The following is a 12,446-nucleotide window of genomic DNA, read 5'->3' as shown; positions in this document are numbered from 1 at the left end:
CCCCACACACACACACACACAAAAAAAAAAAAAAAAGTGTATGTTTATATATAAAAATAATAATAAAATTACTTATGTTCAATGTATGAAAAGAATTGTATCCACTTTGCCCTTGTTTAGAGCCAACGGAATCTACACAAAATTGTTCTAAATGGAAGAAGAATTTTTTTTTTTTTTTTCATTTTTCATTTTACATGTAAGAATATCGTATCAGCATTAAAAAAAAGACTAAACTGGAAAAAAAAGTAATCATCTTTGCAATAAACCTTGGCTAGTGCAGCCCTCATAACATTGCAGACAGAATTGAATAAGAGGGCCTTAGTTATACCAATTACATGCATGTTCTCCTGTCCTTGGCTAGGGACATGCATATGTTATGTCCATGCAAAGCTTAGGTAAAAAATGTCCCCCATTTTAAAAGCCATGATCACTAGCTTTGTACATCATGCGTATTGCTCTGAGGACAAGGCATGGTGTTTTTTTTTATGTTAACATTTAATTCTACCTGATCACTGAGGATTATAAGCTTAAATGATTTTACTTATTCCTTTTAATGAACCAATCCAAAGTGCAAGTGGCTGTCATGTCCCTAATGGTAGGTTCTTTACAGAAACATTTGGTAGGATAAGTAAAACCAATGTCTTACCCTGAATCAATTTTATTGTTTCCACAAAGTTCTATTATAGATTTTCATGACCTTTTTAACGTATAAATATCCCAATATTTGTAACATTGTCGCAGCACATATCCCAAAGGCAGGAAACCTTGATGAAAATCAATTCCTGCAAGTTTTTTTTCGAAATATTATGTTCTATTGCAATATGAAAGTAATGGCAAACTCTTTGATTCATCAAGATTTCCCATGCTGCTACTTACTGTACAGAGGTTAATGAGGTGCAAAATAGAAGTCACAGGTGCATTAGTGCAAAGGTTCAAAATACTTCTCTAGTTTTTCATCATCCAGAAGGAGATTATTGCTCTCACATCACCGCAGCTCTTATCTAGCTGGAGGAGTCGGCCCCACTTCACACAAATGGCTTTTACTTCTCAAAAAGATCTATATTCATGAAAATACTCAGTTACTTGGCTTTTAATTCATCTCAGGTATTACAAATGGCAGTATCGACCAGTACAGCCTTCTATTCACCACTACAATGTTAAAGCTGTTAGAATACCACTGCTTTGCCATGCAAAAAAAATTCCATCACTCATTAAAAAAATGAAATGTCAGAGTGTACAGATATGTGCATGAGTGTGTGTGGACAAATGTGTGTGTACATGTATGCATGTCTGTGTGTGTGTGTGTGGGGGGGGGGGGGGGAGAGAATGTGCAATGTGAGTGAAATATAAATTTGTGCATGTTTATATATGTATCTCCATGTTTATGGGTATGTCTAAGTATGTTTGGTTTCTATATGTATACGATGGTACTTGTAAAAGCGTAGACAAAAGCTGAAACTTTTGACAATGATGAGAATACATTTGGAGAAAATGGAGATGATCCACTCTGGTATACATCTACAAAAACCTTCATTCAAATCTTTAAACAGTCTCTTGTGCTGTGTTACACAAGATTATTTATTTCTCAAATAAAGCTCATGGGAGCAAGCTTCAAAATTTTTCATCCTAATTTGTTACCCATTTCTGCAGTGACTATTTCAAACTGTATTTAGTACTTAATGTGAATACAATAGTAAATAACCCAGAATTCTTCACAGCTACAGACCTTCCTTATCCACAACTGATAGGAGCAGCTTGGCATTTTAAGATAACACATGAAGTGACAGTTGCCTGACTCTCTTGCTTTGGCATAGTGAAGCAATGATCTATCTGAACATTGTGGTGGAGCAGTGTGATGGGGGAGGGGGTGAGAGTGGAGGAGAGGAGAGGGATGGGGAGGGAGAGAAGGATGGGATTTTTTTTTTTTTTTTTAAATCTTTAGGGAAGAGACTATTCCTCTAGGTAATTATGCAGTCTTAATTCTTCATTATTATTACTATTATTTTTTTGGAACTGTATATGACCATCAATGACATACTTTTAACAAATTCACCTAGATCAGCAATTTTTTCATCATTCATTCCAAATCAAAAACCTTAACCTCACTTTAGACAAGACTACATAAATCCAGAGGAGTGACTCTTAACAGGAACTTGTCAACCATTCAGACACCATCACCTCAAGCATACTTCATTCATACAAACACCAAAGTAACATGAACTGGTCACTTACTTTGCCTTCCGGGATTTTTATGCAACATGTGCTAAATACCATGAAGGGCAAAATAACTAACATGTCATAAATCAAGTTTGCTAAATACTTGTGTTGATGAGAATCATGAAAGAACAGTTTCTCAAGGAAGATACAAAAATGAACTATGCCACTGAGCTATTTTGCTTTAAGGTTTACTGAAAATTCAACCTATATGACATTACAAAAGATGTGCACCTTGTCTGTTCTGTCAGCAAGGGTGTTATTATTCTTGTGCCATTCATAAATGAAAAGGACTTAGCCCAGAGCCAAACACAAGTCAGTCTCTCTTCTGTGTGTATATTTGGCACATCTTACATCTTATATTAAACACTCATACCCAGCCATCCTGTGGGGTAAATATCAAAATACTGCTACTCTGCCAATATGAAAGCTTTATACATTTGTAAACAAGAATAACTTGTCTGCTACTATAAGATCCTTAGGAAGCCACATCTTTGACTACACATACATTTGCCTGCACTGTTATGGCTCTTCCTCATCCAGGCTTGCATTGTCTCCTGGACGCTTTTGTATCAGACACGGAAATTTGTCAAGCAAGGAATCTCCCTTGCACAGTACCAGATCTTGGGAGGATATATATTTAAATATATATATACCATTTTAACTTCCATTTAGCACACTCTGAGATGCAGTCAAATTTAGCATAAGACTGTACAGTAGATATGAAAATAATTAACAAGCTTTTCTATCTTCTTAGTCATTAGAATTTAATACCATCCAGCCATTAATGCTATCTAAAAACCCTTCTCAGAGTGCCTATTCTATCCAGAGTGATCACAAATATTGTGATGGTTTTAAAGAACTTCTGTGCAGCCCTTCTTCAATGCTAACATCAATGTAAAGCATAACAGCAGCGACTACCAACCAGAAGTGGAGGGAGAGAGGCATGAAAGCTGAACCAGGAATGGTTTGTTTTCTCTCTTGTTGACAGACGCAGATCAGTCTCTCACTCTATATCTCATTCCAGGTTTGGTGGTTGCACTTGTGAAGAGAAAAAACGACTGTGAAAATCTGCACCAAAATCAGACAAAACTGCACCTTCCCAACCCATAAAATATATTCTGTAATGTACAAGGAGTAAGGACATCTTTGCCCGAGTCCGTCTCTCAACAAGGCAAGAATGACAACTCATTTCTGATTCAGCTTTCCTAATTCTGCCACAAAGTGTTTCACTGTTACCTATAAAGCTCTTAAACATTACTCAATGAGATTCAACATTTCCTTTGGATTATCATATACACAAAGCTTGATCATAACAGCATGGAATCACATTATGCATGTGTAAACAATGCCAATTGCTCATTTCCTTTTGAAAATGCAACATAAGTTATATGGTAACTGTAAGTACAAGAGGTTTTTCTTTCTTACAAATCTCCAATAGTAACACAAGCACAAGCATGAAAAAAAAAAAAAAAAATAGCATTCAACCCCCAAAATTGTTAACACTTCCACAACAAAAATAACTAAAGGTCAAGAAAACAAGCCCTTTTTTTTCTTTTTCTTTTTTCTTTTTTTTACCAATACTACTAATACAACAGAAGAATCATGTTTTACCTTTGAAAAACAAGTATTTTTGTCCTTTAAGGCATTTAGAATCAAAATTAACTTTAAAAAATCAATAATTACATTCAAGTATGAAAGGTCTGCTGCTACAGGGAACAAAAATGTCTTGAACATTGCTGTGTGAGTACGTGATCAACGCCAGTAATTTTGACTTGCAGATGAATGAGCTAACCCTACTACAGTACTCTGCAAATCCCTGGGCTGCAAGTCAAAATGCCTGGGCTCATTACAAACACCGCTGGCAATGTGTATGCTCGCCCAATCAAGATTTGTTCAACTTGTAAAGAGATGAAGATTTCTTTGATTTACATGTCCATTTTTTCTTTCTTTCTTTTTGTTTTTTTTCTGTTGCACTGGGCTTTAACGCACAGTAACTACATTTTTATTAAAATCTCTGATTTGAAAATTTCAAGAACAAATTTACAATTCTTATTTTTTCAATTTAAAAATTCTTGTAATATAATTCAGAATCCTTCCATCTCTATTACTAAATTGGAAATTTCTTAGGTCAAGCGATACAATTTTTGTGCTGAAGAAGGCATTTAAGCTATAACTTTTTTCTTCACTTGCACCCCCATGCAATCCAAAACATTTTGTTCTTCATCTACATGAAGATATTGTGTTGTTCTGCACCACCATAACTCGAGTAAAATGGACTAACATCCTAAAAACTTAGAGAAAAGATTATCGTTCATTGTAAAAGAATATGCAAAACATTCTCAGAGCTAAACTTCAAATATCAACTTGCAATCTACATAATTTTGAGCGAGGACAATTTGATGCCTGTCACACAACTGAAGGTCAAGTCTCATCTTGTTCATCACCACAAACACTGCAGCTTGGCATCCTGAGAGAGTAAAATGGAAATGCTAACACCAAACCTGATCCAAACCTAAGTGTTTGTAAGAGGCATGAGCAGGATAAGATTGTCTTGTAGATAGCAAAGGGACTTGTGGTGGCGCTTTTTACACGGTCTCATACTGGCGCTTCAGAGACTTGGCGAGACAGCAGGCGAAAGCAATTCCAATCAGCTGGAAGGAGGAGAGTGTGAGGGAACTTTAGTATTACTGTCACCACACACACACAAGTAATAATAATGTTAATACCTTATTTATTATTCACATCAGTTAACATACTAAATTCTTCTAAACACTAAACACAATAAGACTTGTAACAATTTAGAATTTATTATGCTGAAAAATAATAATATTAGCAATAGTAATAGTAATAACAATAATAATAATAATAATAATAATAGTAATAGTAATAATATTATTATTATTATTATTATTATTATTATTATTATTAATAATAATAATAATAATAATAATAATAATAATAATAATAATAATAATAATAATAATAATAATAATAATAATAATAATAATATTATTATTATTATTAATATTAATATTAATAATAATACTAATAATAATAATACTAATAATAATAATACTAATAATATTAATACTAATAATATTAATACTAATAATATTAATACTAATAATATTAATACTAATAATATTAATACTAATAATATTAATACTAATAATATTAATACTAATAATATTAATACTAATAATATTAATACTAATAATATTAATACTAATAATATTAATACTAATAATATTAATACTAATAATATTAATACTAATAATATTAATACTAATAATATTAATACTAATAATATTATATACTAATAATAATATTATACTAATACTAATAATAATATTAATACTATACTAATAATAATATTAATACTAATACTAATAATAATATTATACTAATACTAATAATAATATTAATACTAATACTAATAATAATATTAATACTAATACTAATAATAATATTAATACTAATACTAATAATAATATTAATACTAATACTAATAATAATATTAATACTAATACTAATAATAATATTAATACTAATATTAATATTAATATTAATATTAATATTAATATTAATATTAATAATATTATTAATAATATTATTATTAATATTATTAATATTATTAATATTATTAATATTATTAATATTATTAATATTATTAATATTAATAATATTAATAATATTAATAATATTAATAATATTAATAATATTAATAATATTAATAATATTAATAATATTAATAATATTAATAATATTAATAATATTAATAATATTAATAAAATTAATAAAATTAATAATATTAATAATATTAATAATATTATTAATATTAATAATATTAATAATATTAATAATATTATTAATATTATTAATATTATTAATATTATTAATATTATTAATATTATTAATATTATTAATATTATTAATATTATTAATATTATTAATATTATTAATATTATTAATATTATTATTATTATTATTATTATTATTATTATTATTATTATTATTATTAATATTATTATTATTATTAATATTATTATTATTATTAATATTATTATTATTATTAATATTATTATTATTATTAATATTATTATTATTATTAATATTATTATTATTATTAATATTATTATTATTATTAATATTATTATTATTATTAATATTATTATTATTATTAATATTATTATTATTATTAATATTATTATTATTATTAATATTATTATTATTATTAATATTATTATTATTATTAATATTATTATTATTATTAATATTATTATTATTATTAATATTATTATTATTATTAATATTATTATTATTATTAATATTATTATTATTATTAATATTATTATTATTATTAATATTATTATTATTATTAATATTATTATTATTATTAATATTATTATTATTATTAATATTATTATTATTATTAATATTATTATTATTATTAATATTATTATTATTATTAATATTATTATTATTATTAATATTATTATTATTATTAATATTATTATTATTATTAATATTATTATTATTATTATTATTATTAATATTATTATTATTAATATTATTATTATTAATATTAATAATATTATTATTATTATATTAATATTATTATTAATATTATTATTAATATTATTATTAATATTATTATAATATTATTATTAATAATAGTAATAGTAATAATAAAGTAATAGTAATAATAATAGTAATAATAATAATAATAAGTATAGTAGTATAGAATAAAATGTAGTAGTAGATAGTGAGTATAGTAAAGTATAGTAATAATAGTAGTGAAATATATTAGTAGGTATAGTAATAATAGTAGTAGTTAAATAGTGATAGTAATAAATAATAGTATAGTAGTGATAGTAAAAAAGTATAGTAGTATTAAGTAATAATAGTAGTCAAAGTAAGGGGTAGTAGTGTAGTAATAATAGTATGTAGTAGTAGTAGGTATAGTATAAAAGTTTAGTAGGGGAGTAGTGATAGTAATAATAGTAGGTTGTAGTAGTGATAGTAATAATAGTAGTAGTAAGTAGTAGATGATAGTAATAAAAGTAATTTGTAGTTTGTAGTATGTAGTAATAAAGTAGTAGTAGTATATAGGTGAATATAAATAATAGTGTAGTAGTATTGAAGTAATAATAGTAGAGTAGTAGAGTAGGATAGTAAAAAGTAGTAATAGTAGTAGTGATGTAAAAGAATTTATAGTAGTAAATATTGATAGTATAGTAGGGCTAGTATAGTAGTAGTATTATAGTGAGAAAAAGTAAATAGTAGTAGTAGTATAGTTGATAGTATAGTAGTAGTAGTAGTATAGTAATAGTATAGTAGTAGTGGATAGTATAGTAGTAGTAGTAGTGATATAATAGTAGTAGTAGTTAGTGATAATAAAATAGTAGTAGTTAGTAGTGTATAGTAGATAATAGTAGTAGTAGTAGTATAGTGATAGAATATAGTGTATAGTAAGTAGTATAGTAATAGTAGTAGTAGTAAGTAGTATAATAGTAGTAGTAGTAGTAGTGATAGTAAATAAGTAGTAGTGATAGATAGTATATAGTGATAGTAATATAGTAGTAGTAGTAGTAGTAATAGTGTAGTAAAGTATAGTATAGTAGTAGTAGTAGTAGGTGATAGTAAATAGTAAGTAGTGAGTGAAGTAGTGTATAGTAATAGTATAGTGATAGTAATATAGTAGTGTAGAGTAAGTAATAGTAGTAGTAGTAGTGATAGTAATATAGTAAGTAGTAAGTAGTGATAGTAAATAGTAGTAGTAGTAGGGTAGTAGTAGTAGTAGTAGTAATAGTAAGTAGTAGTAGTAAGTTAGTGATAGTATAATAGTATAGTAGTAGTATAGTATAGTAGTAGTGATTAGTAATATAGTGATAAGTATAGTGTAGTATAGATAGTATAGTAATAGTGATAGTATGTAGTAGTAGTCGTAGTATAGAGATAGTAGTAGTGTGAATAGTAATAGTAGTTGTAGTAGTATATAATAGTAGTAGTAGTAGTAGTGATAGTAATATGATAGTAGTAGTGATAGTATAGTAGTAGTATAGTTGTATAGTGATAGTAATAGTAGATAGTAGTAGTAGTGATAGTAATATAGTAGTATAGTAGATAGTATATGTAGTAAGTGTTAAGTAGGATAGTAATTATTAGTGATAGTATTAGTAAAGTGAAGTAGTAGTATAGTTAGTATAGTAGTAGTTGTAGTGATAGTAATAGTAGATGTAGTAGTGATTAAATATAGTTAGTAGTAGTGTATAGTAATAGTAGTAGTAGTAAGTGATAGTAATAGTATAGTAGTAGTTGTAGTATAGTAGTAGTATAAGTTAGTATAGTGTATAGTGTAGTGATATAGTAGATAGTAATGATAAGTGATAGAAATATAGTAGTAGTAAGTAAGTGTAGTATGATAGTATAATAGTAGTAGTAGGTAGTAATAGTAGTTAGTATAAGTGTAGTAATATAGTATAGTATGAAGTAATATAGTAGAAGTATGTAGTTATATATAGTATAAGTAGTGATAGTAATAGTAGTAGTAGTAGTGATAGTAAGTAGTAGTAGTAGTAGTAGATATAGTAGTAGTAGTAGATAGTATGATAGTATAATAGTAGTAGTAGTAGTAGTAGTAGTGATAGTAATAATAGTAGTAGTAGTAGTAGTAGTAGTGATAGTAATAATAGTAGTAGTAGTAGTAGTAGTAGTGATAGTAATAATAGTAGTAGTAGTAGTAGTAGTAGTGATAGTAATAATAGTAGTAGTAGTAGTAGTAGTAGTAGGATAGTAATAATAGTAGTAGTAGTAGTAGTAGTAGTGATAGTAATAATAGTAGTAGTAGTAGTAGTAGTGATGATAGTAATAATAGTAGTAGTATAGTAGTAGTGATAGTAATAATAGTAGTAGTAGTAGTAGTAGTGATAGTAATAATAGTAGTATAGTAGTAGTAGTAGTGATAGTAATAATAGAGTAGTAGTAGTAGTGTGATAGTAATAATAGTATAGTAGTAGTAGTAGTAGTAGTAGATAGTAGTAGTAGTAGTAGTAGTAGTAGTAGTAGTGATAGTAAGTAGTAGTAGTAGTATAGATAGTAATAGTAGTATAGTATAGTATATATATAGAGTAGTAGTAGTAATGTATAGTAGTAGTTGATAGTAATAGTAGTAGTGTATGATAGTAATGTAGTAGTAGAAGTGATATAAAAGTAGTGTAGTATAGTTAAGTTAAAAAAAAAAAAAAAAAAAAAAAAAAAAAAAAAAAAAAAAAAAAAAAAAAAAAAAAAAATAGTAGTAGTAGTATAGTGATAGTAATAGTAGTAGTAGTAGTATAGTAGTAGTGATAGTAATAATATAGTATAGTAGTGATAGTATAGTAATATAGTAGTATAGTAGTGATAGTAATAGATAGTAGTGATAGATAGTAGTAGTAGTAGTATAGTAAATATAGTAGTTGTATAGTATAGTAGTAGAGTAGTGATAGTAATGTAGTAGTAGTAGTAGTGATAGTAATAGTAAGTAGTAGTATATAGTAGTGATAGTAATAAGTATAGTAGCAGTAGTAGTAGTAGTAGTAGTAGTAGTGATAGTAGTAGTAGTAGTAGTAGTAGTGATAGTAATAATAGTAGTAGTAGTAGTAGTAGTGATAGTAATAATAGTAGTAGTAGTAGTAGTGATAGTAATAATAGTAGTAGTAGTAGTAGTAGTGATAGTAATAATAGTAGTAGTAGTAGTAGTAGTGATAGTAATAATAGTAGTAGTAGTAGTAGTAGTGATAGTAATAATAGTAGTAGTAGTAGTAGTAGTAGTAGTGATAGTAATAATAGTAGTAGTAGTAGTAGTAGTGATAGTAATAATAGTAGTAGTAGTAGTAGTAGTAGTGATAGTAATAATAGTAGTAGTAGTAGTGATAGTAATATAGTAGTAGTAGTAGTAGTAGTGATAGTAATAATAGTAGTAGTAGTAGTAGTAGTAGTGATAGTAATAATAGTAGTAGTAGTAGTAGTAGTGATAGTAATAATAGTAGTAGTAGTAGTAGTAGTGATAGTAATAATAGTAGTAGTAGTAGTAGTAGTGATAGTAATAATAGGAGTATGAATAGTAGTAGTAGTATAGGATAGTAATAAGTTAGTAGTAGTGATAGTAAATAGTAGAAATAGTATAGTGATATAATAATAGTAGTAGTATAGTATAGTAATAATATGATAGTAGCAGAAGGTATAGTGATAGTAGTAGTAGAATGTAGTGATAGTAGTATAGTGATAGTAGTAAAGTGAAGTAGTGTAGTGATGAAGAATAGTGATAGTAATTAGTAGAAAGGGAAATAGGATAGTAATGAAGTAGTAGTAAATGAAGTAATGGGGGGTAAGTAGATAGGATAGTAATAAATCAAAATGATTATAATAGTAAGTAGTAGTATGATGTAATATAGTTGTATAGTAGTAGTGAAGTAATAGTAGTAGTATATATTTGTGGAAAGATAGTAGTAGTAGTAAGTAATAGTAGTTAGTAGTAGTGATAGTAAAGTAGTATATGATAGTAAATAGTATAGTAAGATCGTAATAAATAGTAGTAGTTATATGATGTATTAGTAATAATAGTAGTAGTAGTAGTAGTAGTGATAGTAATAATAGTAGTAGTAGTAGTAGTAGTGATAGTAATAATAGTAGTAGTAGTAGTAGTAGTGATAGTAATAATAGTAGTAGTAGTAGTAGTAGTGATAGTAATAATAGTAGTAGTAGTAGTAGTGATAGTAATAATAGTAGTAGTAGTAGTAGTGATAGTAATAATAGTAGTAGTAGTAGTGATAGTAATAATAGTAGTAGTAGTAGTAGTAGTAGTGATAGTAATAATAGTAGTAGTAGTAGTAGTAGTGATAGTAATAATAGTAGTAGTAGTAGTAGTAGTGATAGTAATAATAGTAGTAGTAGTAGTAGTAGTGATAGTAATAATAGTAGTAGTAGTAGTAGTAGTGATAGTAATTATAGTAGTAGTAGTAGTAGTAGTGATAGTATAATAGTAGTAGTAGTAGTAGTAGTAAGTGATAGTAGTAGTAGTAGTAGTAGTAGTAGTATATGAAATAGTATAAATAGTAGTAGTGATATAATAGTATAAAATAGTATAGTATAGTAAATAGTAGTATAGTAGTAGTATTAATAGTAATAGTATATGAGTAGTAGTGATGATAGTAAAAGTAGTAGTAGGATAGAAAAAGAGTAGTATTATGTGATAGTAATAGTAAATACAGTAAATATATAGTAAAGTATATGAAGTAAAAGTTTGTAGTATTTTAATAGATGTTAGTAGTGATAGTAAAATAGTATTATAGGTAGTATAGTAGTATAGTAGTGATAGTGGTAGTATAGTAGTAGTAGGTAGTATTGGAGTAATATATAGATGTAGTAGTAGTAGTGATAGTAATAGTAAAATATGTATGATTAAAATAGTAGTAATATGATAGTAATATATAGTAGTATATGATTTAAAATTATAGTATAGTAGTGATAGTAGTAGTAGTAGAAAATAGTTGATAGTAATATATAGTAGTAATAGTAGTGATAGTAGTAGTAGGAAAAGTAAAAAGTAGTAGTAGTAGTATGATAGTAATAGTAGTATAATAGTATTTATAGTTTAAAATAGTAGTAGTGATAGTAATAGTAGTTAGTTTTAGTGATAGTAGTAGTAGTGATAGTAATAGTATAGTGATAGTATAGGTATAGTAAGATAGTAATAGTAGTAGTGATAGTAGTAGTAGTATAGTGATAGTAATAGTAGTAGAGTAGTAGTGATAGTATAGCGTAGAATAGTGAAGTAGTAGTAGTAGTAGTGGATAGTATAGTAGTATAGTAGTAGTATATAGTTAGTAGTGATAGTAGTAGTATGATAGTAGTATATGATAGTATAGTAGTATATAATATAGAGTAGTAGTAGTGATAGTAATAGTAGTAGTAAGTAGTAGGATAATATAGTAGTATAGTAGAGTGATAGTAATAGTAGATAGTATATGATAGTAATAGTAGTAGTAAAGTATATGATATAATAGTGTAGTAGTAGTAGTGATAGTTAATATAGTAGTAGTAGTAGTGATAATAATAGTAGTAGTAGTAGTAGTGATAGTAATAGTAGTAGTAGTAGTAGTGATAGTAATAGTAGTAGTAGAGTGATAGTAATAGTAGTAGTAGTAGTAGTGATAGTAATAGTAGTAGTAGTGTAGTGAATAGTAGTA

General features: G+C 26.3%; 1 protein-coding gene across 1 annotated transcript in view; it reads right to left on the bottom strand.

Moving 5' to 3' along the window:
- Positions 1-642: 642 nt before the first annotated feature.
- LOC125030806 (CD63 antigen-like) overlaps positions 643-12,446 on the bottom strand; it is a gene marked incomplete at its 5' end in the record, with an annotated part of 16,337 nt that continues 4,533 nt past the window's right edge. The window contains 1 exon segment of the mRNA XM_047621116.1: positions 643-4,868. Coding sequence (XP_047477072.1) covers positions 4,803-4,868 — 66 coding nt within the window.

The sequence above is a fragment of the Penaeus chinensis genome, chromosome 2 (assembly GCF_019202785.1).
Source record: "Penaeus chinensis breed Huanghai No. 1 chromosome 2, ASM1920278v2, whole genome shotgun sequence".
NCBI classification, from domain to species: Eukaryota; Metazoa; Arthropoda; class Malacostraca; order Decapoda; family Penaeidae; genus Penaeus; species Penaeus chinensis.
Note: the sequence above shows the minus strand (reverse complement) of the source record. Positions and strands in the feature narration are given on the sequence as shown.